Raw genomic sequence first — 27,184 nt, 5'->3', positions numbered from 1 at the left:
TTTTAAAACGTCCCGTTTGAACGGCGGCCATTTTGGACAGGAAAGACGTCACTTGACAGATGACAGGTTATGACGTCCGTTCCGCCTCGCCCGCGAATGACGCCGTTTTTAATCTTAATATGGAAATGGATATGGGCAGCCATTACTTAAAAGGGTGACTCAGTACTAATTGAATCTGTCTCTAATTAAATGTAGAGCTACTACTAATTTTCAATCAAAGCTCTTTTGAATCGGCTGAATCTGAAGGTGACATTTCTGAAAATGTTTGTAATTTATGTACCAATATTTGAGTAAGAAATAACTTTCAAAGACTTTTTATCAAACACGTTAGTACCAATGCGTCTAAATTATTTTATTGAAACTGTATGTAGAGATTGAGGCCTTGTGGCGGTAATTTTAGTTATAAGGATCTGAAATAGAGCTGCTTGCACTAGACTCTAGTCAAAATAAAGCTCTTTAAGACATCTATCTAGGTTAAGTGCTCCGAGGAGATAGACATTGGTAGAGAGCTCTCTATTCCCTTTGCAGTCAATGCAGGGTGCTTCATGGAAATTTCACATAATTAAATTGCACGCTTCGTCATTCAGATGTCGATTGCATAAAGACCCGCCTACGCCTTGTTGATAAAGGGAAAAAGAGATGGTAAACTAATAAAGTCTTAGTTACTTGGTACTAAATAACTAAACATTTTTTATTTCTTTTCTTTTTTTTATTAAATTAAATCTTTTGGGTTTCTTAAGTAAAGTTGAGGAACAACTGTTATAAATTAATTTTATTGAAAATCGTAAATAAATTTACATAAAATATTAATAAATATTATTACATCACGTGTATAACGTTTGTGTTGCGTCTGCTCGCGGCAGGCGGTCGAATGTGTGTGGTGGTGGTGGTGTGGTGGCGTGGTGGCGTGGTGCGGCGCTTAGTAGCCGGCCAGCTCGGCGAAGGTCGAGTCCATCTCGTCGGCCAAGCTCTTGTAGCGGTCCTTGTTGATGCCCAGCTCATCTGTACACGTAATATTAGATTAGAATTGGGATTTTCATGAATGAGACCCACTACCTTCAAACCGTAACATCTTGGTACAATGAGGCACCACTACTTTGAAATCTAGTAAGACCAGATTCTTTTTTTTTTTTTTATATATCCTTCCTTTTAGAGGAAGGTTACGATTTGAACATCATAACAATCTAAGATTGTCTGAAATTATATCTAACTCATCTACTGTAGGAACTTTCCAAAGAGTAAAGAATGGAATGGACACATTAATAGTTTAAAATATTTTTATAAAGTCTCATGTTTATCATAGCGAAGCGATGGCTTTTAATGAAAGTAATTAATTTGAAAGAGATTAAAGAAAGATAAAGTACCTTGAAGGCATTGGTCCGCGACGGTAGCAGCAAAGCATAAGACAAGTTAATCACAACACGAAAAGCAGGGCTTACATCTAAATGGATCTCTAAAGGAGGGCCTGACCCTATTTCTTGTGGAAGGCCAACCTTCAGACATCGGGTTAAGGTTATGTTAGTTAGATAAAAAGATTTATAAAGCTTTAAAGACTGGTTCCACATTGAAGGTCCTGGAAATTGAACGAGAGATGTGGGGTTTCTTAGGTACGTATAAAAAGGTGACTGGTTCAGGTGCCGGTGGGGGGTAGAAGGACTGTGACGGACGTTTTGTCTTAAACTAAGTGCGTTAAGGGTCGGTTAGTATCCAGTGAGCTCAGCGAATGTTCCGTCCAAGTCATCGCATATCGCCTTGTATTTCTCCTTCTCGTTGAACAATGCGTCTGTAAAACGTTGTCATTTGATAATAACTTACATACCAATGCGGGTCCAGAGCTAGCTTAGAATTAAAGAGAATATTTAGATAGATTTAATTATGAATTAAGAAGCTTTGCCAGAGAAGTTATACCATTCTCTTTTTTGTTATGTATTAATTAAGATTGTTTATTGCCACATCATTTTAGAGTAGAGTTGAAAAGTCAAGAATGATCACAGAATTTTAAGTTGTTTTTTTTTATGAAAATTAATAACGTTTTAGGTGGTTTAGTACGGTTCTCATACCTTCAAGCCTGTCGACCTCCTTCTGCAGTTTCTTGACAGTCTTTTCGGCAAACTCGGCGCGGGCTTCGGCTTCCTTGAGTTTACTGGTGAGGGTCTTCAGCTGTTTTTTGAATTCTTCTACGCGCTGGTTGGCCTTCTCCTCGGATACTTCCAAGGATTTAAGGGAGTTACCTACGACCTATGGGAGATAATAAATCTATCATTAATACAGGGTAACTTTGTGAATGTTTAATGTCACGCAAAAAGTACTGGACAGACTTTGATGAAACTTTTTGTCATACTCGTAGGTTAGGTGTACGTATATTGTTTGTTATACAGGAAAATAGCACAGACTTTGATTTATCAACTTACAATCATCACTGAGATTATGCATGAGTACCTATTCTTTACGAACTACCTAATATAGGCTTCTTCTTTGGTAGAGTCTTGATATTTACCTTTAATTCTTCCTCAAGTTCTGAGATTTTGGCGTCTCCAGACTTGACACGGTCCTCAGCGACTTCGAGCTCGTCTTCAACGAAGGCCAGTTTGCGGGATACCTGTACCATCACAAGTCCTCATTACTACGTCAAATTAAAATTAATTAATTATTTAATTGAAACATATTAATCTCACGAGTACATCTTTTGAAAACTCTAAAGCTAATGAACTTTACTTGTTTACTCTCAGATTGTTTACACCGGGAATGTGTACATTTACTCGTGGATTAAGTGAACTTAACAACCACAATCTTTCTACGTCTAAAAGAGTATTAACCAAGTCATGTGGTAATTATTTGGAATTTAACATTTACTCGTATAATGCTAAATACGAAACATTATTTTAAACTTGAATAAACCAAAGCAGCCGCACGTAAACCAAAACTTCCCAGTCTCAGTCTCAATTCCTACCTAAGATAGTTGATATTTATTTTATTATTTTATTAGAGCATGGTGACAATTAAATTGTAAAGAGCAAAACTCAGTCTTACTCAGATGACGAAATAAGTATTGATGATGATAATGATGCAGATATACTCGTAAGTATTGCGTAGAGAACAAATTGAAGTAAATTCTCTAATAATGTAATTTATTTGTCTTGAAGACAATACACAGCTACAGTATTTATAAAATTAGAATTTAATGTTACTATTTGGTATTCTGTACGTATATTTTGCTGGACTGACATCAAAAAAGCTTCTTTGAACCTAACTTTTAGTGCTTGTATCAACAGCCTGCCTCCTACCCTGTTACCCCTTATGACTACAGTACGCACCTCGTCAGACTTGCCGTCGGCGTCCTCAGCGAGCAGACGGGCCTCCTTCAGCTGGTTGGTGAGCTGGTCCATGCGCTCCTCGTCCTGCTGTGCCCTGTTCTCCAATACTTTGCACATACTGAAACGAAGAGATACCAGATGTTAAATTTATACTTTGCAGTTAATGAAAGGATATAGGTAGTATCTAAACCCATTCAGTTTTCAACAAATTATAACCAAGCAAAAATCCGTAACAACATTTACCACCCACATTGATAACATAGTAAGCAATCTAAAATCTTTTAACAAATAAAAAAAATTATCCAAATTACGTAATAATCAACGCGTAAACCGATAGCGCCGCACTCTTGATGAATAATTATAATGATGAATCATAATGATTTAAAAAAATCTAAACTATTTGGAAGTAGGTATAAAAGGTACAAGATGTACCAAATTATACTTTCACATACGGAAAACAAAAATATAAAAGATTTATCGTCCACAAAATGTCATGTACTAATATTTTTTATTGAAACAAATCTTGTTGATCGTCCGGAGCACAAAGTTAGCTGTTGCGTGTTGTTTATTTTCTCATTTAACAGTAATTAGGACATTATTTCATAATGCACTTAAGTTATTAGGAAGTCAGAAATAACTAGGTAGTCAGAAACAAAACACGCTCAAGTTTTCATTGTTAATTGACAGATTTTTTTGATGTTATGAAAATATTATAGTATATTTTTTTTATTACAGCACATTAGACTACATTGTCATTATATTTGTTTTTATTACACTATTTAAAATTTTATGCTTAACTAGCGGCCGCCCGCGACTTCGTACGCGTGGATCCCGTTTTACCCCCTTCATCTATCTTACGCGGTTTAGATATTTTCATACAAATGTTTTTTCCCGCTAACTCTCGTTCCCGTGGGAATTTTGCAATATCCTGTTGTAACTAAGCTTTAAGTTTACTAAGGTACCTGCATGCCAAATTTCAAGCGTCTAACTAAGCAGTTTAGATTTTTCATACAAAAGGATTTTCCCGCTAATTCCCGTGCCCGTGGGAATTCCTAAGTATCCTATAACCTGCCCAGGAGTACGAAGAATAATTGTACCAAGTTTCGTTAAAATCCGTCAAGTAGTTTTTGTTTCTATAAGGAACATACAGACAGACAGACAGACAGACAGACAGAAAGACAGACAGACAGACAGACAAAAATTTTACTGATTGCATTTTTGGCATCAGTATCGATCACTAATCACCCCCTGATAGTTATTTTGAAAATATATTTCATGTACAGAATTGACCTCTCTACAGATTTATTATAAGTAATAGATAGACTGACTCAAATGCCTCTTTGATAGCCTGGAAAGTCAACCAGTAGTCGAATACATTATGACTACGCGTTCAAATTGATATGTCGTCGTCTGAATATTATGTAATTAATTTCGTAAAAAGCTCTTTTAAAAGCCCAAGTAAAACTAAATACATTAACATAAGTCATGGAGACTATCGCCCGTATTCACAAACGATGCTTGCTTAAGTGAAGCAGCAAATCGAACGCACAGCGTTGAATAGAGCTCTGTGATTGGTTCATGTGTCACCCTGTGCGTCGACGCGCAATGAGAGACCTCATAGTAATATTTGTGAATACGCGTATGACTTTTTATGTATCGCTATAAAAGATTAAGCTCGCCTTTTTGTACAGAACATTGTTGTGTGTGCAATAAAGTCTTTAAATAAATAAATAAATAAATTCTAGAGTCTCACCGGTTGTTCTCGTCAGCGGACTGCTGGGCCTCGAGCAGCTTCTGCTGGGCTGTGCCGGACCTCTCCTCAGACTTCTCCAGGTCCTCCTCAATCTGCTGGACCTTCCTGTTGAGGGAGGCGACCTCAGCCTCGGTGGCGGCCAAGGTCTTCTCCTTCTCTTCGAGGTCCTTGTTGGCCTGGTCCAGTCTGTTCTTGTTGAGCGTAAGGTCTTCCTCCACCTGGGTAAGCTTCTTCTGGAGCTCACGGACTTCCTCGTTGACCTGGGGTGATAAGCGTTTTTATTAGCTGATTGGAATTGAAGTCCTAAAATTTATGATTTGCAACGTTTACGATGACTAAAAATTTGCGTGGTGCTTACGTTTTCATTTCGTAGGACATGAAAAATAAAAAAATACTAAAAAAGAAGTTCGAAATCGTACACATTTTCTTTTCGTCAATTTTCTTTTTGACTCTGACGATCATAGCTGGGCATTAACTCGTTAATCCGTTAATCGTTAATTAACGAAGTTAACATTTCTATTAACGGATTAACTTTTAAGTTAACTTTAAAAAATGTTAACGGACTCGTTAACTTCCGTTAAATTATCCTAAGTCCGTTAATCGTTAATCCAGTACCTACTATTTGCCAAAAAGATACAGCAGGCACGCTGAAAAACACTAGAAAAACGCGTTCTGACAAGTACGTTCGGGCTTCCAGAACTTCCAGAACCCAAAACAACAGTTTTTGTAACCAGAAAGAAGCGATATAAAAATGCTATTTTTTTATTTATTTACAAGCTTATACAGGGTGGAATTATGTAACGCCACCTGGAGGGAAAGTACTCTTAATACTGCAGATAGAAAATTTTANAATAGATAAACTCTGCAATAAAGTAAATAGCTTTTCCTATGCACTGTATAAACTGACAAAAATTGCAAGTGTGAATACAGCTATTACTGCTTACTTTGCATATGTAGAGTCGATACTGAGATATGGCCTACTAATTTGGGGTAATGGTACGGACATCAAAAGGTTATTTATTGCTCAGAAAAGGTGTATTAGGGCTATTTGCAACCTTAAACCTGATGTGTCATGCAAGCCTCACTTTAAGTCTCTGGGAATTTTAACACTGCCCTGCCTGTATATTTTAGATGTAAGTATGTTTGTAAAATCGAATGGTCACTATTTCACACAATCCCAAGACCAATCCCATAGAAGCCTAAGAAACCCTCATAAACTAGTTCTCGAGTTGGTACCAAAAACTAAACGTTTCCAAAAAAATTGCTTTTCCATGTGTAAAACCATATTTAACAAAGTACCAAATCACTTGAAGAGCCTTCCTTTCAATCGTTTCAGGTCGATGTTACGAAGATGGCTATTGGAAAGAGCTTACTATTCGGTTGATGAATTTTTAAAAGATAAAATAAATTAATCAATATTATTTATGACATAATTATTTTAATAGATTATAATTATGCTTGGTGACATTGAATTTGACATTGAATTTAAATTGACTGTTGACATTTTATTTTGTTTAATTGACTGATTGTTGTATTTTGATGTATTTGATATCCATGTGGCTTGTTAAATTAGATTATTATTGTCTACTACTACTACTACTATTATTACTATTACTGATTTGCATGCTATATTTAAATGGCTAAGTAGGAAAAGGTCTTATTATTCTCAATAACATCACCACTGTGTACATACCCTATTTAAAGCAAATAAGGATATTTGTATTTGTATTTGTATTTGTATTTAAATGCCGAATTTTCATTTTTTAAATTACCAGTTGATTCGGGGAGGTAAGTAAGTTATTTATTTGAATTTCAATTGAAATTGAAAGCCAACTCAATTTTTAGGAATATCGAATTGTTTAGAGAGGTTTTAGGAATTATTAGATAACTAGCTTTTGCCCGCGGCTTCACCCGCGTGAAATTTAGTTTGTCACAGATCGTCATAAATTATAGCCTATATATTATTCAGGGTTATAAACAATAATACTGTAAAGTTACATCAAAATCCGTTCAGTAGTGATCGCGTGAAAGAGCAACAAACATCCAGACATACAAACTTTCGCATTTATAATATTAGTTGGATAATAGTGTCAACCACTCAACTAAATACAACTTCCTTCTCGTGCATTTGTTTGCAAACTATTGCTATAATAACGTACTAAATATAAATAAGTATACGTGGATATCTGTTATTGTCTTTCTTGCATAGTATTAAGAGTTACATTTTTCTATCATAACGAAATAAACGCAACACATGACAAGACAACCCTAGCGCGACGGCCGAGCGTGCGAGCGAGAGAGGTATGCAAAGCGAGGTATACATACATGAGTTTACCTTCTGTTATATTTTGTGACCGAACCGAGTCGAAGTGGAAATAAATGCCTACTTTATATATGAAGTATGACAATAATATGTCGTTTTTTCTATGCAACGACTCATATTAACTGACATTGTGATTGTGAGTACTTATCAGTCTCACATTTTTTTTGTTGGAAACTTACAAAGATCTTTCTACATTTCCGGTTGTTTGCGCGCTTATGTTGGCAACAAAGAGTTCTCATGTTCTACTGTTGGTATACATGCGTGCATCTTCCCGACCATTCGCCAAAGTTCCTTGGCGTCTAACGCCATCTATTTCTCCGCGGCGTAAACTGTTGTGCCGCCTACCAAACATTTGAAAGGAAAAAGACAGTTGCCCGTTGCCCATACTCCATTTTTCACGTGCGCATCCACGCCGCTACAAAAACCTATTTTATTTTATCGTTTGGTGATTTTGTGCGAAGTGCAGTGTTTTCCGCTGTTCGACCGACGCCCTCTGATATTGGATTGCTACGAGGAGTGCTGGAACTGGGATAGGGAGCCCGGTGTCGCTGTTACCAGGTCAGTGCATGAGTCTCACATAATCCCAATATATCGGGTAAACTCCTTCCTCGGCAACTCACACAGTTATTCTATTCCCGCATCGCATTTTTGCAATTTGGTATACTTATGTAAGTACGATGAAAATGCAATGTTGTGGTACCATTGAGCTGGTCTAATGATGGAGTCAGGAGACGGCCATAGGAACTCCTAAATGAAACGGCGGAATCGCATCGAATTTGGGTTTGTTGGATTTGTCTTTTTGAGCACATTGGTGCTAAATTGTATTGTAATTGAACCAAGGCTCTGAGATTGAGATACTATAGACTAAGAGCTGGTGAACGCCAGACCAACGTCATATTATAAAAGCTGAAAGTTTGTCAGCGTATGTTCCCAATATAGGTTAGAATGTTGGTGGATTATGAAGTTTTGGTCATCGTGGCTTTGGCAGCTATCCTAAAAAAACTGTCTGGCAAGGAGTTGGAACTGTCAAAACTGTCTGGCTAAAAAGAGGAATATATTCCATGCGCGATACAAGCTTTCGAAATTATTTGAACCTTGCATACAATTATTATTTTCGTTTTATTATAATGTGTTAACGGATTAACGATTAACGTTAACTTGCGTTAAGTCTTGCTGAATGTAACGTTTTAACGTTTAACGAAGTTAATTTTTTTATTAACGGTTTAACGATTAACGAAGTTAACTATTTGATTAACGGTGCCCAGCTATGCTGACGATAACTTCCTTCTATACACTACTTCTTTTTATTCACCGAAATTTTGGACCTCATGAACGTCTCCTCTATCGTCATAGCAATAGCGACCGCGTGTGGAGCGTAATATTGGCTTGCTGCGACGCGTGTCCCGTGTGCATAAATTACCAATTTAAGGGTGGAATTTTAATAACGTTATTTAAGTTTTTTTGCATAAAATAGGATCACTATCAATAACTCATTACCCTGTTAAAACGGTGAATAAAAAGTATTGGTGTATAGAGTAAGAGCTGGAGTTCTAGACCGTGAAAAAGTCTTTCATTGATCGAATTTAACTATAGTTTTAAACTAAAAAAGCTGTCGTTCAATGGCGTTACCTTCTCGGCGCGGAGGTTGGCGTCCCTGGCCTGCTGCTCGCAGGTGTCGGCCTTGTCCATGGCGTTGTCCTTCTCCAGCTTCATCGCCTGCATCTTCTTCTTGATCGCGTCCATGGTGGCGGCGGTTTACTTCTACGGTCCGGTCGAAAAAATACGCCAGTTACGGCCTGGTGGGTGAAAGAAGGTACTTTATTATTCACGTGTTTATATAGTTATTATACAGTTTTGGTTTTCAAATAATGGAAAGGAGAAATATGATTTAACGCTAATCATGAGGTTGCGAAAAGATTCAACGATTGTACACGATTCTATCTCTATAGGTACATAACAAAACAGATTCTGCCTATCTCTGAGATATTTCTTAGCCACGTTACTAGGCGCAGTCCTATATTCTTCTCCTTGTAGGTTTCGTATGGGTTGTAACAACAAAGGCATCAGACCGACATAAATACTTTATTCTGATTTTCCATTTTCATTTTTAACGCCTCTGCTATGTTTTAAAATGTATTATCTACCTAATGTTCGTGTAATATTAGATGTCTGGCAACTTTATCGAACAAAAGGTCGCTTTGGGAAACCGACCAAAAACTTTTAATTACACTATTAATTAAGATGTGGCAGCCTTGGGTAGTGATGAGAGTTTTCGAAGTTCATAATAGTCTGTGTAATTTACTAATACAAAGAGAGCTAGGACACTACATTAGTGCTACCAGCCTGCCTTGTAACGGATTTCCCAGATTTTATACTTTTAAAGACCTTTATTAATTTCATAAATTGGTAAGGATTCAATTTCCTAATAGTGGTTTAAACTTTACTTAGGTACTGTTGAATTGTGATGCTTTCTGATTTTGAAATCTTAATTTAGGTCAGTAAAACCGAGTAATAAGGACTCCATAAAACAGGTTCCAGAAAGACCTGCTAGTTAATATTGAATTCCTTCGAATTTCATTCGCTGGTAGATTGGCTGTGCGCCAGAGCACAGCAGATGCGATACTGCATAATAATCATTCGGTTCGTGCTCCCGATACTAAATTATATCCAACCTAATTACCCTCCTGCCTCCGCAACCCTTGATTCCCTAATATATGACTCTTCTAGATATTGAACTAATGGTTCATTATAAGCTCATGCAGTCGACTGGAGCCGCATAATTCAGGACCATATTCCTGGATAAGTAGTACGCGAACTAAAATAGATTGTTTGTGCAAGAAGCTTAATGTTATGGATTTATGATGTGAGTATGTTATCATGAGGCTCAGCTTGTTTTCATTACACAATGTAATTGAGTTATCCTAATAAAAGGTTACGTAAATAGTACCTGTCCCTAAAGTAACTTTAAGTTGTCTAGACATCATGTATTGGGGATAAAAGTAATATATAGAATGAGTAAATATGTATAGAGGTATACTGGGCTAATACTTAGTTTATTTACTGTTAGTTTTTTTTACAAAAAATGTATGTGTCCATTTATCATGAAAAGATCACGTCCCTTGGGAAAGCTGGGTATTCAGTAATGGAAGTGATTTTTCCTCTACAGCTGTCGCAGATTGCGTTTAGCCACGACGGAGTAGAAACAGGTTTATTAGTAAGAATATTAGAGGTATTTCTAAAGATTACCTTCAAAATATTATTTTTATTTTATTTTTATTTTTTATTTTTATTTATCTTTATTAAAGAAACATACAGCCTTGTTTGACACATGCAGCTTAAAATTAAGTACATAATTTATATAGTACTAAACAATCGTCACTCTTTCTTTCTTTTTTCTTTCAAAAAGTTATAAGTTTGTGATACAAAACATATTAATACTGACTGTTTGGCCCTAAAACATGTAGAAAATTTAATAATATCCTGAAATTATGTGTATATTTTGCGTTCCTTTCGTTCCATGTAGAGCTCGGATCAGCGAAGGCGTATGTTTACATGCCACGAGCGGATTGCGTGCGCTCGCAAAAATAACCCTTGGGTTGTATCATACTTATAACAGGTTACATCGATGCGGCCTTTGGATTGGTATCTAAATCTAATAACTGTCTAATAAAAATACAATTCATATCGTTGTAGTCGTGAAAACTGTGAAACCGTGAGTACCAGTGAAATGTTTATTGCTTAGGTATAAGCATTGGAAACTATTTTATCTAAGTACATAGCGAAAAGTGTATTGGTTCAATTTCGCTATTGATCTGCAAACGTTACAAGATACAAAGTGTAGATAGGCACTATGTATTACAAGTGTGTATTTGGTATTGTGTCCAATATTGCATTTAGAAACAAGAGTACATAAAACTCTATGTACTTACTCTACCCAGTTGTTTAGAAATTCTTTAAAAACATATGTCGCTACGCGAAACGTTTTAACACGTTCATAAATTATGATACGGTAAATACCTAACTATCACAATAGCTCCAGTAAACTATAAAACTCCTGTAAAATAGAAATATGCGCTTTCGCGACTGGAGGCGAATTCGGCAGTGACGTCACTGGCGTTCCTGGCACGCTGTCAAGCGCTGATATTGTTCACAGAAATAAACCAGTTTTCAGTCGGCTCGCAACAGCTGGGAGAGACCAGTGTAACAGTATATTGTAGTAAATATTTAAATAAGGACATGAATGAACGTAGAAATGAGAACTCTGGGAAAGTCTTATTAGGTGACGGCTCGTGTTACAAACGATTGAAGTTACTCGTACTTCAGTTGACTAACGACTGCTACTATAATACGTTAATCGGAGATTAATAAAACATTATATCGAAGAAATCATTACTCGTATTACAAAATAATAAGATCTTAAATAAAGATTAAGACAAATGAGTTATCACTTGTTTTTGAGTCGATAAATTATACTTTCTTAGCGTTACTTTTCCAAATCAAGAAAATAAGCAAAGCTTGAGGTAGATATGTATGAATGCGAATATGTACAGTATTGACCGCGACCTACAAGCCAGTCGACCCATGAACTTTCATCGTGTAGTACCGTCCGCATTCTAGCAATTAAGTTTACCTTTGCATTTTAGCAATACTCATATACCTAGATTTTTTAAAAATACTACTTAACAATAACTAGTTTATTGTTAAGGAACGTATTTTTTACAAGCTACACTCAAATTTTTTGAGCACTAAGTTTATTGAACTTTCAGTGATTTTCAGCGATTTTCCTGACCTCCTAATGTTTTCCCTGAACGATATAGGGGCTTCTCTTTCCAATTAAACCTTTATTGTGTTTAAATATTGTCTATTGGTGGGTGGGGCTAGCACTATACAAACTAGTGTCTCAGCAAAAAGGGACTCTACCCTTACTAATGAATTAAGTTCAGCAAAAAGCTCATACGTTGATTACGAGACCACTGTTGTTTGTTTGACCAGTGTTTCATGTTGAAAAAACATAAGACGAGTCTTGTTCTAGTCAGAGCATTCTAAGATCTTTGGTGCCAATGAACTTTAACAAGTGTGACATACAAGAAGTAAAAATACACGAAATACTTTTAGTGTTACTAGGATAAATTCATCTTTTGTATTTACTCTTAGAATTGACTTTTTGTGCTTTTGAGATGCACTTAAAGACCTAAATGATGGATGCCAATCCATGAAATTTCTTTAAGGGATACTAAGTATTCATTGCAAACTGCAAATTTAATGTGAACTTATGACCTAATTAAGGCAGTAGCAAGACGTAGTTGGAAGTAGAGCTTTAGGAAAGTTTAAAAGGGGCTTACGTTCAACATCAATTAATCCTATATCCTATCATGTTTGTCAGTTTGACCCTCTTTATTTTGACCATAATAATAAAACTACACAAACACTTTGTTTCTTTAATCAGTCAGATAGTGATTGTATAAAGAATTCAGTAATATAACAAGGCTTGTAAAGAATTTTAAGAAAACAAGTGGGATAACAAAGAACTTGTTCCTGAAATTCCATCCGTTCGGTCAAATGCAAGTCAGACGCTTACAATGGTTCCGTATGCGACTACACTTTCCCTTCAATGCATCCACAAAAGTCTCAGCTACATAAAACATTTCCTCAATATAAAAATTATAGTCAACTAGTGGCCCGCGCAAGCTTCGCACGGTTGCAATGGAATTTCCCGGCTTTTCTCTTCTTTAATATGCATGTTTTATACCTATAAACCTTCCTCTTGATTTACTCTATCTATTTAAAAAAAACGCATTAAAATCCGTTGCGAAGTTCTAAAGTTCTAAGCATACATAGGGACAGACAGCGGAAAGCGACTTTGTTTTATAGAATGTAGTGATTTCAAAAACAAATCCACTTTGCACATTTCCATCAAAGTGATCCCTACGGTTCCGTTGGTTCATCGCAAGGCAAGGAACCCCAAAGCTTCTCAGATGCAATGAATAAGACATGACAGGTAATATTTCCCGTCAGGCCAGCGTCCCAGGCAGGATAGGTAGGTACTTCTTTGAAGTGTTGCCAACATTCCTCGTTTAACCGCCTCCCGACTACATACCGACTAGTTATCGTTTCATAACTACCACTCTCCGATACGTTTATTAAGTCCGATGCATCCGCTCACAAAATTAGATTTATGTTTTTGTAATTAAAGAGCGGTATAAATATCTATTCGTGATATTTGAGACTGAAAAAACTCGGACTTTGGACTACAATCAAGTTCGATGAGGCCTTGGGATAGTTTAAATTCATAAGCTTGAAAATTACAATGGAAAACTGGAACTTTGAACAATTTGTATAAGAACAAAATTGTGTATTTTAGATTGTGGTTTTGTGAAAAGTTATAGACTGTCATCCAATTTAATAACATCACATTCCGTGTTTTATGAGTATTTTCATTGAAACAATGTTTAAGAGTTGAGTGTATCGTCTGTAGATTGTAAAACGTTTCTACGTGTATAAGTATCTGTATCATAAATATAACATCTAATTCATCGTTTAAATGTATAATGTGAAGTGCTTTGAAAATGTTAAATAGAGTCATATCGGTACTGCTAAGTTAATTGCAATACATTATAAAGTATTTGAAATGTTAATTATAATATCCAAATACTTTGATCTAATTACTAAACGAGTTAATCTAATTACATCGTTCAATTGTTAACATTTTTACACGCTTTAAAAATAGTAACTAGTCATGCAGAACGTATGGCCAAAGCGGCCTAATTACATGTTATATGGGGCACGTCTGCAGCTAAATAAAAATTGAGACGAGTTTCCTCATCTTGCTAAATAAATACTGATGTTCGGGCATGCCGCAAATAGGTTAGCGGCGTGGGCGGGGCGCGGGGATCACTATTTTCAGCGAGGCCGCGCGCGCGCTGAAATCCGAGTCACACTCATGGGGACCGCCGCGCCGCACACTATGCAAACGTCACCAGATACTTTCCATCGCAAAAACATATCTCAACCACAATCCGAACTTGGAGTACCTGTCGAACCTTTTCGCAACCTACAACCGATAAGACACACGATCACTAAATCGCCGCGTAACTCCAGAAGCTTGGATACTCCACACTTCACGTGCCACTCGTGTATCACTGTCACAACACGGGGGTGGTTTCGGGGGTCGGGTATCCAAACTGCTGGGGGCTTCCGCGGGGGTGCGCGAGCGCAGCACTCACCTCACGAGCGGGCTATTCACACGGCGGAGCGACTCGCACTGCGCGCCGCCCTCGCCAGCCGCGCGCCCGCCCGACTATTTTCGGTGCCAAAAATCCAGGATTCCGATCCGCCATTCCGCTGCTCGGATGCTCCCGCGACACCCGTCACGCTCCCACACGCTACAACTGCTATCGCAAATCATATACAACTATGACTTTGTCAGCTCCCGCCTTAACTTTTGGACCCCAGTGACCCTGATCCCCGAAGTTCCCCGCTGTGCAACTTCCTTTAACCCAGGAAGCTCTAGCTCTTGAAAAAGAGTGTAACTTTCCCATTATTTTTTGCAATTAATTAATTTAAATTAATAAAGACAAAATCATGATTTAAGTAAGGCTTAAATTAACCCTAAATAACGAAAAGATGTGCACGAAGCACGATTATATCCATCCCTGTCTGGCGCATCCGACCTGAATCACGCATGTTGCGAATTTAACAAATTCTTGCGCCTCCGGTTAGTTACTGGATCCAGCTATAATTAGCGCTATCTACACTCATAAGTACCGCAGGCCATTGATGCAGAGCGCCGACGTCCAGCTTTCAACGGGACACGGATAAAGCTTTGCTTGATAAACAAATAATGAGCTTAATAATTATGAACGATCCTTTCAAGTGAGTTAAACTTACAGAGAGAAGCTTTACAATGTTTGTGATTCATTTACCTATAATAGAATCTTAACACACATAAAATACAAATACAGAATATTTCGTTTATCAAACCCCTTATTTTATTCAGAAATGGATTGCTCTTCCTTGAATTCCTTCCTTCTCTTAGAATGCTGTGCCCGACAGGGTCCATAATTGTATCTTATAAAACCATACATACCACCTCTGTAACATTATGGATGCAATAAAGAATTGAGTATTGAGTATTGAACCTGTGCGTATCGCTACCTCCTTGGACTCAAGGGAATTCTTATTTATACATTATACCTACTTTAATTTGTAATTAATACGCTTTCACGGGAAGGATTTTTCGATATTCGTACGCCTGAGTCTTTCGTTATTTTCATGTATGTATCCTAGTCACGAATCGACAGTGTATCTAAAGGAGAGTTGAAGAAATATTTTCAGCAATGGCATGACATCGAACTTGTGCTGTTTAGGTACATTACGTAGGTAAAACAGGTAGGATAAACTTAAAAAAAACTTTTCTTCGTATTAACAACTTAATATTTATTTTCTCCACAAACAACTGAAATAGAAACTACAAATTTGTATCAAGTATAAAAATACTAAAAATTGGACCTGGGTAGGTTAGGGTTATCCCGCGGATTTATTGTGCCGCGTACAAATTAGTTGATAGTCGTCTTTAAATAAACTGTTAAGTAAATAGGGGCATAACTAATTGCAGTATAAATAAAAGACACAAATAATACAAAGGTATTTATTTTAGAATAGTCAGTTAAAGCGCTTTAGGTACACTTCATTAGGGGAAGCTAGAGAATGCAGCCACGGCCACAGGAGAACTGGAATGTGAAGCTTATGATACATACAAAAACTAAGGCTAAACAAGTACAAAACTTACACCATAGTGCCTAAAATCAAACTCGTTACACGCTTCATAAGAATGCATTGAAGTTTATAGTAAGTTTACGTAAAAAACGTACCAAAAGAGGCGTAGAAAACATTTCGGCAGTGGACCTGGGACGGCGCGGACGCCCGTCGCTGTATGAGCCTCATACAAGCTTCAAAGTATGCATAATCACATTACGCAGATAGACTTTAAATATTTACAGAACGCGCATTAGTTTTTCTAAATGATACTAAGAAATTAATTAAAAACTCATCATTTGTGTTAGTCATTGTTAACAAGTTTACTAATTATGATGTAATTGAGTATCGATTATAACGATTTTGGATCCATCATAGTAGTTATTATTTGTAACGATTAATTTGTGGTCACTGGTGTACATGTCTAAAAAAATTCAGCAGAAATAGGTTGTAGTTTCCTTATCTGTGGTCTCGTAGCGCTACAAAACCCGTAGCAATTTCGTAGCTTACTACGAACGTTGCGTCGTAGTTGTACTTCTGTCTGAATCTTTTGACGACATTTTTATTGTGTCGCATTATATTTTTTTGCTTATATCTCGTGTATACTTACGCATACTCTCGATATACATATAACTACTATGATAGACACAAAATTATACCTATAAAGCCGAAAGTTATAGGTTTTATATAATTTTTTTAGTCTGTGCTATTCCTAAATATTTTGTACAAGTATCAAAAATTATATTTTTGAAAATTTGCAATGAGCTTTTCAACAAGGTTACGAATATCTTGGGCTATGATTTAGTTTTAATGTTTTTACTTATTTATTATTTTCTAGATTTAAACTTACAAGTACAAACATCCATAAGTGTAACCATTTTAATGCGCGTACAAAACAACTTTTATACAAACTTCCTACAATATTCAGTTTAAATTTTTAGGTTTTTTTAAGGATAAAAAACAATATATTACATACATAAGTAGGTACTTTAACACTTCATGGCTAGATAGAGACAGTTGTTTTGATGTTGTTAGATAGCCTTCACAAAGTCTTTTAAAGATAAGTTTTGTAAAAAATCTGTGAGACTTTCCAATAAGAGTTCGTATTCAGTTTACTTCTCTTTCTTTCAAGTTTGCAGACTTACATTAATTTAAATTAATCGAAAAGTTTGATTGAGTTTCTTAGACTTTGTTAACGAAATGTTCATAATTAACTTGAACAGTTGAACACCTGCATAAAATTTATCAATGGCGATTAATTATGTAGAGGCTACCCTACGCACGTTTAAACATAGGTATTTTCCTTAATTAAAGAAGGCAATAATATAGCATCTGTCTCTTATTACCTACCTATTGATACATCAACGCTCAATCAATCGTTCAAAGCAATGTTGCCTCGTATTCACTAGAGAAAAAATTACAGCGACTAAAAATGTGGAACACGCGATACATGTATCAAAAGGTGACGTAAAAAGAGGTCTGACGTCATTTCTGGATATAGATACATGATTATGAGGTCAGTGAATACGAGGCTTTGGATTCATCGTGCTGTGCAAAGGAGACTCGAAGCGACGAACACACTCTAAGCCTGGCTTTCTAGGAACTGGACGATCACTCGATTTCATCATTTATTATTCGAATTTAATTGGCGTTTCGAGTAGCAGATTCAGCAGCTATGCAGTTTTCTTTATAAAACAGCAATAAATTTTATGTCTTAAAATTATTTTTAATATTAAATAATAATATGATTACTTATTCTCACACTGGAATGATTTGATTTCTTTTAGACTATTAATTTTTTAGATAGCCCTCAGCAAACTTTTTCTTTCAAGTTATTAAAAGCTTTCCACGTCAGGGTGGTGCCGTCCAGACCCGTTCACTGCCACGCGCTGTTTTTCCCGCCAGTCCCAACATGGCAGACTTTTTCCGCCAATCCAAGATGGCGGAACTTTCCCGCCATTTCCCAAGATGGCGGCTACTCATTCCGCTTAATACCCGGAGAGGTCTGCGAAGGTCTGATCGACCTCCTCGGCGATCGCCTTGTACTTACTGCGCTCCTCAATCACCTCATCTGTCAAATGTTAGTAGGTGTTAGTTTGTTAGAAATAAACAATAGTACTATATGAGAGCTGGCATTAAAAAAATAATCAAATAAGAGAACCATTCTTATTGCAGAAAATGGTTCCCCAAATATTCAAGCCAGCTTCAACTATTTTGACTTACTCTGATTTATGTAATTAATTCGTTAATAAGTTATTTTTTATATTTCTTCTGAGTCATTACATTTTTGAAACAAATAACTTTTGCTTTCAGCTTATTCGACTTGAAATCTCTGTTATTTTCTCGTGATAAGTCGATTACTATGATATATTCGAATTGTGCGTGTTTCAGACCTATCTAGCGTCTGCTACGATGAAAGTAAATTGGAAAAGCATTTCTAATTACCATGCAGCATAATATAAAAAGCATATTTACTTTGTGCTAGCAATGTAAGAAAATATATTGGGTAAATAAAAGCCAGAACTATTCTACAAATGTTTCATCTACTCTACATCTGGTTGGTGCTAACTTATTGATAACAATAAAATAATAAATTAATATTCAAAGGCTATTTATTCTTTACAAAGGTAGGTACGTGCTTGTATGATGTAGGACCATAAAGCTGCTATGTTTAATAACTTCATTCTTCCAGAATTCCTGAATTTATCTTGCTAGGTACTTTATAGCTATTTATAATAGTTACTAAACTGTAATAACACTTCTATCTCTTTCTTCACCTTAAACTTAGAAATATTAATACTTTTTACAGAGATTTAATAAAAGAAATGTAAAATTCTACTGCCTACATAAGTAATAGTTCTTACATCTCACGAAAGCGAGTGAGTTTTACTTGTGTGTGTAGGTACGTGTATATGCACACGATGGTGTTATTTCTATCAAAACTTTTGGAAAACAAACAGTAGAAGCCACCACACATGTAAAGCTCACTCGCCTTCGTGAATTGCAACAACTATAATAAAATAAATAAAACAAAATAGAAGTAATAAATTATTTATTATATTATATTACTCGAAAATAAATACCGCCGTACATAGTATAGCTATGGATTTTAATACTTTAAATCAGGAGTATAAAATATAAAATTATGTCTATTCGGATGGTTTGTGAATCGCGGGTGGGTGGCAGTTCCGCGGCGTGAAGCTGGGGCTTGGGGGGCCCGCAGCGACCCCATGGGGGGTCAAAGGTGGCCCATGGCACCTTATTCCTTGAGGATGAGCTCGACGAAGGCGGTGTCGAGGTCGTCACCGATGTCCTTGTACTTCTCCTTCTCAGCCACAAGCTCGTCTGCGAGTTGAGATACCGTTAAGCATTTTTTATTTCACAGGTCTCGTCTCTATTTATGTAAGTAATAAGAGACAAGATGTGGAAAAATACAGTGTTTTCTAACTTTTAACAAGATTAAAGTATCATAAATTATTGCCACTGTAATTTCAGTAGTTTCACAATAAAGAAATTATTTACAACTTTGCGCAGAAGATGTTAGGTACAAATGGCGAACTTAATGCCATGTTTTAATTTAGAAAACACTGTATAAACTTAAATACAAATTATTTTTTCTGAAATTTATGTTAATCATAAATAAAGTAATTCTTCTAATTATACAATTCCTATACGAAGGGCCATCCTTTGATAAAGAAATCATCATCATTATAAAAGTCATCATCATCATTTTCATCACCATTATTTTGGTCGTGTCCAAATGATACGTTGACGATTTCCTGTGAATGGGTGTGTGCCTATTTTTAAACTCCTTCAAGTCAAGTTTTGAAGCGAATTAGTTTAGCATATTTTTAGGAAAACGTTTACATACTACTTTTTGCTATCGTAAATCGACGATATTATCACCTTCACGAATGTTATGAACGTATGTAAACGTTTACCATGAATCGAAGTAAATTAAATTAAGTAATTAATGAAAGTGCTTACATGTTGCGTCCTTGTTATTCCGAAGCCATGCGCTTCATGTTACCTTAAGCTCGAAAGGTTTCGACGACACATTAATTGAACATGCTTGGTTAATTGTTTTAGTGTTTCTTCTCTTTTATTTATCAAATAATGGGGTAATTTTAACTGTCAATTTAAATGCAGATGAAAAGCGAAGAGGTATAAACGCGCGCGTGGAGTTCAATGGCAGCACGTGCAGCGCTCGCAGACGCGTGTGGCGTGCACGGTGTGCGCCGGCGTCTTCAGGCCCAGGTCGTCGAAGGCGCAGTCCAGCTCGCCGCCGATCTCGTGGAACATCTCCTTGCCGGCGATCAGATCGTCTGTGGACACCGCCGCCGTCAGTCCCGTCATCCAGCCGGGTTAGTCACACACACGCATGCTACGCGGGGCTCTACTCTACATCGCGTCCATTGAAACTATTCCATCAGCTATTTTTCCTCCTTTATTTACAAAATATAAAACGATAGCCTCGACGATACATTGACCGCGTTTAGGAGCTGCGCCGTCTTGCAGTTTCTTACACTAATACATCCCGAACTTTAAAATTATGTCAACCGTTTACCAGGTTATACTTCAGTTTCTTTCGCGTGAATTCCGACGAGATTGACACGGTAATAGAAACGGGACGCCATATTCCAAAGTCCAAACATTAATTAATAAAAAAAATAGATTCATATTACGATGCATATTTAACAACAGTTCGGATGTGTTACAGGTTGAATTTACGAGAGCGCGATAGAATCGGATTGCGTTACGGCGCGGGCGCTGCCTCCGCGGGGGCCGGCGCGGGCTCGGCGGGCGCGGGTGCCGCCGCTGGCTCCGGGGCCGGCGCGGGCGCGGCGGGGGCCTCCGCCGGGGCCGCAGCGGGGGCGGCCTCGGCCGGCGGCTTCGGCCGGCGGGGCCGCGCCGTCGGCCGCGGGCGCGGCGCCCTCGGCCGGTGGAGCGGCGCCGTCGGCGGGAGGCGCGGCTCCCTCAGCGGGCACGGCGCCGTCGGCGGGCGGCGCTCCTTCGGCGGGCGGCGCTCCTTCGGCGGGCGGCGCTCCTTCGGCGGGCACGGGCTCCGCGGGCGGCGGCGGCGGCGTGGGTTCCTTGGGCGGCGGCGTGGGCTCCTTGGGCGGCGGCGTGGGCTCCTTGGGGTGCAGGCGCTCGTACTCCTTGCGCGCAGCCTCGACCTGGCGCTCGTTGGGGTCGACGCCCGGGATGAGCTCGACGAAGGAGTCGTCGATGTCGTCGCCGATGTCATTGAAGCGCTCGATCTCGTTGATGAGGTCGTCTGCGGCAGGCGAGAGCGTGAGCTCGGCGGGTGCTGCATGCTCACACCGCTCCATGCTACTCTACCGGGTTCATCGGTACCATGCCCGTGCTTCGGAGTTCGGACGATGGTATTTACAGTGCGACAGGTCGATTTCATATCGCTTCTTTCGACGACGTTACTTCGGTTCGCCCGGATTGATTTAGTCGATGAACGTTACTCGATGGATATTATTTCGTTTCGAAGATTTACAAATGAATGATTTGATCGGTTATAGCTGATAGAATCGATATGAAGTTAGCACGGAAAGGGGTCGATGAGAGGTTCACTCGTATTAGTAAAAAAAAGAAAACGGTTTTAAAAATAATAATATATATTTATAAACACTTGTGTTAGAATACTCTTAAAATCATTAATTTATTTCTCACGAACTTACTATCAATTCATTAATCAATAACATGTAAAACGTTATCTCGTAAGCGAACGTTTTGTTTGACAAGGGTGCGCCGCGGCGCGGAATTGCCAGCTCTAGGAAGTAACAACCTGCGCACGGATCCTCGACAGCGTTACAGTTTGGAATGGTCATCATTTATTCTTCAAATCATTTAAATAAATAATAACAATACTCAATTTTATGACACAAGAAAAATCATCCGCGAAACAAAATAGAATATCGAATACTTCATAGCAAAGTATATTCTTATAAATATCAATATTTTACGTGTTACCATACCACTCATTAAATAAAATATCTAATCTCTTTCTAATATTAAGTAAATAAGAGTTCATTATAAATAATAGCAAACAGTGCACTAATTATTATTGCCAATATCATTAATTAATGTTTTGCACTACGTACGTACGACAAGTGAAATCATAATTAGGAATTGGAACTGATTATTACAAAAACAATAAATTTGTTCTACGCTTTGCGATATAAGAGAATGTACAAGTGATGTGCAACTTTTACAATATCAGTCCTAGTGACTTGTTGAGTATACATTTCAAACATTTGGACCCATTTTGGAATGTTGACGTTTTATCCTATAACTAGAAGTGCCATAAGAAAGCGAGTTGTATAGCTGCATTCATCAAAGAAAGTCGAAAGCTCGACATTTACAGGCACGCTTGACATAAATGACTATAATGAAAATAAAGTTCTCAACATTTATACGGAAAATATTAGTAGAATAATTTGTGTATCATTAAAACAAAAATTGCACATGGCAGTGGTGTCTAGCGAACACTCGTTCTCGACGTTACATTAAAAAGCGGCTGGCAATTACTCTAACTCTAGAAACATCTAGTCGCCCGCCCACCTCACTCGGTCTACCGCGTCATTTTGTAAAAAAACTATGGAAAAATAACAACTCATCACTAAATAGAGCCAGTGTTTTCCGGAGGGTTAAATAAAGATGGCGGCTCGTGTCACAGTGACAGCTGTCAAAGCGCTAGTGATGTGCGAGTGTCGATGTCGATGTCGATATGGGTGGCGCGCGGGTGAGGGTGGCGGGCGAGGCGCGAGGTGTTCACATGTTCTGGATGTCGTGGAGCGTGGCCTCCATCTCCTCCTGCAGAAGTTTGCTCTTTTCGCGCTCGGCCACCAGGTCGTCTGCAAGGTGCGACGTGGCCACGGTCAGTCCACACACAAACACGTAACATGCTTCGAACTTTCATTGCATATCGCGATATCACTGGTGACTCTTTAATTACAAACAGTTTGCTTTACTTTTCATGGTGCAATATTTATTGAGAATTCTTTTATCAAAGAAAATAAAGCACCGTATGATGCTAATTAATTTCTTAAACGAATAGGATCACATCAATGAAAGTTCGAATATATTAGAACAGAAAAACGACATTGAAAAACCATGCCAGAATACTAGGAATTATAAAACATCGAAGGGTCGAGCATCTAGTAGGACACATTTAAAATACATGCTCACGAAATAAAAATTGTGTGCAGAATTAAGATTCCAATACAATTATAAACTGCCCGCAAATTAACTGGAGTCGATTAGATTTCACAACGATAACTATACAAGGGCGTTCAGTTAATTATATTGGAGTCTATGTTCTGCCTAATAAAATCAAAACTAGAAAAACTGTTACTATGAAAATAAGAAAAAATAAGCTTGATATTATAGCGAAAATGAAAGTAAAAAAAAAGCTTTCAAATCTATTGTACAGCATTGAACTCAAGAAGCCAGCTCTAATGACGGCTGAGATGAATTTAGGTGCACTTTTATGTATAAAGCTTTGGTTATTCTCAAACTATGTTATCAACTTGACTTCAGAGATTTGTATTCGACTTAACCGTCTGCTGTACGTTGTAATATATCTGGAGAACCTTGAAAACTAGCATTAAAATGTAATCATTAATACGATTTCACTTTGAAATATATTATACTTTTTATTCGTAATATCATAAATATTTGTTTTTGCTTTGTCCGTCATAAATAAATGAGGTAAATTACCTTCAAGCCTGTCGACCTCCTTCTGGAGTTTCTGCACGGAGCGCTCAGCGAACTCAGCGCGAGCTTCAGCCTGTAATTTTTAGGGTCTCTTTTAATATTTGCTCATTTGGGAAACAGCCTATTTTTCAAAAAAGCCAATGTAATATGAAATAATCAAGGCTCTAATAAATTTAACGATATACAATTTACAATATTAACTAATTTAAACAACTTTAATTAGAAATTATAAACATTTATATGGTCAATTTGACATACAATAACTTTACATTTATATTCGTAACTTTATAATTTTAAAAAAATAGGCTATTTCATACATTATCTCATGCAAATTATCTTTTTTAAAAAGCAAATTAAATTAACTCCAAAAAACTTTGAACTTTACAAATTAAATTAGGTTTAACATAAAAACAACACTATGTTAGACATGTAAAGCGACCACGCCCATGCATTTTACCTTCACCGATAGCAGCTAAGTGCCGTGGGCCGACACTACACTACAATACACATGTTTACCCTTTAATTACCTTAATTACAAGTAGCTTTATGAACATGAGGAAAGAAAGTAGATATATCTGGTCGCATTGATTACATCACATTGTTAATTAGTCATTAAAAAAATATTTTACAATATCTATTGGTTTCTAATAAACATTAACTGATTGACGTTAAGTTATTCAAATCAATTGCGTATTAAATTTATATGCTCATAAAGACATTTACTTTTAATTAAGTCCAATGCAATTTGGTAATTGAATAATCATGACTCCAAAATAAATAATTACTTCGCTTGGTTGAGCAACTCGAGTTTGTTTGATATTAAACATTTGCAATTCCAGTGGACGTCACTAATATTTAACCAATAGGGACTTTTAATATTGAGTGCGTACATCAATGCTACCAGACGGCTGCGGGTGAGCACAACTTACTTGCGTCAGTTTCTGCGAGAGGCTGTGGATCTTATCCTCGACGTGCTCGCGCGACGCCATGGCCTATCCACACAGGACGGATTACTGACAAGCCACCGCGTGCCACAGTTTTTGCCCATCATGTGACTGTACCGCTTTATCATGCGATGGAAGGTTCTCTTGATAGAGACACTCAAAATCTTCTTAACAATGTTTGAGACTCGAAAGCTCTCGAAAATGACGGAGAATGCCTTGTACTGGCTGAAGTGCACTTTAAACTGTTAATTTTCAAATTTTTATGGACCTGTCAGTAAAATGACGAAATAATCTTAATAAATGAAGGTAATAAAACAACCGCGAACATTTACCATGACATAGGAATGGCATCTAGCACATGAAAGAACAAATGAAAAAACAAGGATGAAAATAAAAGCATGTTGAATGAAGCGTACAATCACAAGATAGGCAAAAGGAACATACATGATAGATACAGAAACAAATTATTATACACATGTAATAGAGAAGAGTCCTCGTAAATAGATACATAGATGAAGCACCAACCGATGTCAGCCAGACTACACGGACCTACACCGACACAGTAGCCGAAACTATATAAAGAGACAAGATAAGATCCATACACAAAGGGATAGACACTCTTTATATAGCGATGGATACAATTTTCCCAACAAGAATGGCGATGGCATGAACCTATCTACAACCTTTACCAATGCTATCTACGGCTTATTTCCGCCTCGGCTGTCCGTTTTACCTCTTTCAGTTGTGCGTCCAGCAGTTTGACTTGGCCCTCGTATGTCTCTTCCCTTTGCGTCGCCTGTGATTATTGTTTATTAACGAAAAACATAAAACAGCGAAAACGAAAAACCATGCTGTACCGCATAGCTTCGTAGAGCTCGTTGGAGCTTTACTACCACTATGAGATACCGAACAACGGCTAAAAGTGGGGACACTAAAACTAGGTTATACGGATAAATAACTGTTAGAAAAGGAACATACACGGCAGCCAAATAAAGAAAAATCAGTGTGGAGAAAACGGAACACGCAAGTACGCAAGACGCACTACGCACTGTGCATATTTTACCATAGCTTCTTTTTTATTCTGGCATCGGTTTCGAGGATGGTAAAATAGGCACAATGTCTACACTCTATAGAGGGTATGTACATCAGAATGCGGTTAGGCAAGCGTACGAAAACTCTCGCGTAAGTGAACCGATCTCGTTCATTCACACCTCCTTTAGGCGGGTGGTGAGGGTTTTGATCTGATTTTTGTACTCTTCTTCGCGTTGGTTGGCCTGCGTGAAACGGGTTACACTTGGTTACTCATCAGTAATGGAATTCATCTAATCACTATCTCGAAGGATGGCTTGTTCGTTAGAGGTATAGACCTGATTAGCATATCAAATGTTTTCCTAGCTTTTATAAGCTTGGCCTAGAATTTAAATTGAGTAGGTATCAACTCTCGAAGATAAGTAAATTTTATAGTTATCCTACTTGAATGGTTGGTGCATCATATAAACTGGTATTTCAAGTATTCGACGGAAATTGAATCTAGGGTCACAGTAGCTATGATCCCTAGCTCTTTTTCTTTAATCTAGCTCAGATATAGTTAAGGGGGTTTAAGAGTTAGCAAATCTGTTTTACCTTCTCCTCGGAGACTTCCAGGGACTTCAGGTTGTTGCCGACAACGCGCAACTCCTCCTCAAGCTCGACGATTTTGCTGAAAATTAACAAAAGGAACCAATCAATTTCTACTGAAACATAAAGGAACTTATTCAGTTACTAAAATCAACGATCGATCTTGAAACATTTAATTGTCTAGTAATTACAAGTGGGTCGGAAATTTTGAAGGGCTTCTCAACGATATCAATTTAATAATAAATTCTTTGATCGATGACCCAAATAGTCTTTATTTAACTTATGGTGCAACAGTTAATATAAAGCGCGTGACTGTTAGATGTATGTAAATTGTTAATCGTAGTTATACTATTGTTAATATTGACAGTTGCCAAACTATGTCGTTTAAAGGTCTCGAAAGTAATTTAACTAATAAACCAACAATGATGGGCAACTATCAACAAAAATATGCATGCAATGGTTATAATGATGAAAAAAGTAATTCAATTTAAAATGTTATTTGCGTCACTGATTAGATGGAAACGTTTATCTTTCTTGCTAAGAAACTGATAAGAATTGCAATTGCAATTTACTCTGTGCACTTTCTCGTTTTCACTAGCCGCTCGTACTAAAGCATGAAATTATTCTTTAGTGAATTCTAGTGATCTAACGGCTGTTTCAACAAGAATTCATTCATCAAAATCGAATACATGTTTTTCGAGATTATTCGTTGCTAGTTCTTTTGTTTCCGTATAAATCTTATAACTTA

The 27,184-nt window shown here is 37.4% G+C and overlaps 2 protein-coding genes across 23 annotated transcripts in view; both read right to left on the bottom strand.

The window, feature by feature from the left end:
* Window positions 1-754: 754 nt before the first annotated feature.
* Window positions 755-14,714, bottom strand: Tm2 (tropomyosin 2). 2 transcript variants are annotated; one of them, XR_003656223.1, is made up of 8 exons: window positions 14,614-14,714; window positions 9,020-9,186; window positions 5,068-5,327; window positions 3,315-3,432; window positions 2,498-2,599; window positions 2,061-2,238; window positions 1,365-1,783; window positions 755-1,002 (listed from the first exon to the last, which is right to left on the bottom strand). XR_003656223.1 is itself a non-coding variant. In XM_028309683.1 (7 exons), exons 2-7 carry the CDS (start codon window positions 9,131-9,133, stop codon window positions 920-922), a joined length of 855 nt encoding a protein of 284 aa, XP_028165484.1. In that variant the 5' UTR covers window positions 9,134-9,186; window positions 14,614-14,713; the 3' UTR covers window positions 755-919. The 2 variants fall into 2 exon arrangements, 1 of the variants encoding a protein (XP_028165484.1); XM_028309683.1 differs by lacking the exon at window positions 1,365-1,783 and having other exon boundaries at window positions 14,614-14,713.
* Window positions 14,715-19,179: 4,465 nt separating this feature from the next.
* Tm1 (tropomyosin 1) overlaps window positions 19,180-27,184 on the bottom strand; it is a 32,798-nt gene continuing 24,793 nt past the window's right edge. For 6 of the 21 annotated variants that reach the window (XM_028309664.1, XM_028309666.1, XM_028309655.1 and 3 more), the window contains 4 exons: window positions 26,443-26,518; window positions 25,553-25,615; window positions 23,879-23,948; window positions 21,757-23,013 (listed from right to left, as the gene is read on the bottom strand). In XM_028309664.1, coding sequence (XP_028165465.1) covers window positions 22,931-23,013; window positions 23,879-23,948; window positions 25,553-25,615; window positions 26,443-26,518 — 292 coding nt within the window. In that variant the 3' untranslated portion in view covers window positions 21,757-22,930. Of the gene's footprint in view, window positions 19,490-21,756; window positions 23,014-23,878; window positions 23,949-24,804; window positions 24,868-25,552; window positions 25,616-26,030; window positions 26,094-26,442; window positions 26,519-27,184 lie in introns of those variants that run through there. The other 15 variants (XM_028309661.1, XM_028309662.1, XM_028309660.1 and 12 more) reach the window with 5 other exon arrangements.

The sequence above is a fragment of the Ostrinia furnacalis genome, unplaced genomic scaffold (genome assembly GCF_004193835.3).
Source record: "Ostrinia furnacalis isolate ACB-3 unplaced genomic scaffold, ASM419383v2 OfSCF2810, whole genome shotgun sequence".
In the NCBI taxonomy this organism is placed as follows: Eukaryota; Metazoa; Arthropoda; class Insecta; order Lepidoptera; family Crambidae; genus Ostrinia; species Ostrinia furnacalis.
The sequence above is the reverse complement of the archived record's forward strand: the minus strand, read 5'-3'. Positions and strand labels throughout refer to the sequence as shown.

Coding starts and splice junctions, on each gene's coding strand:
- Tm2 (XM_028309683.1), bottom strand. CDS start 9,133: ATGGACGCGATCAAGAAGAAGATGCAGGCGATGAAGCTGGAGAAGGAC. Junction 5,328..9,019: donor CCAACCTCCGCGCCGAGAAG/GTAACGCCATTG, acceptor TTATCACCCCAG/GTCAACGAGGAAGTCCGTGA. Junction 2,600..3,314: donor CCGACGGCAAGTCTGACGAG/GTGCGTACTGTA, acceptor GTGATGGTACAG/GTATCCCGCAAACTGGCCTT.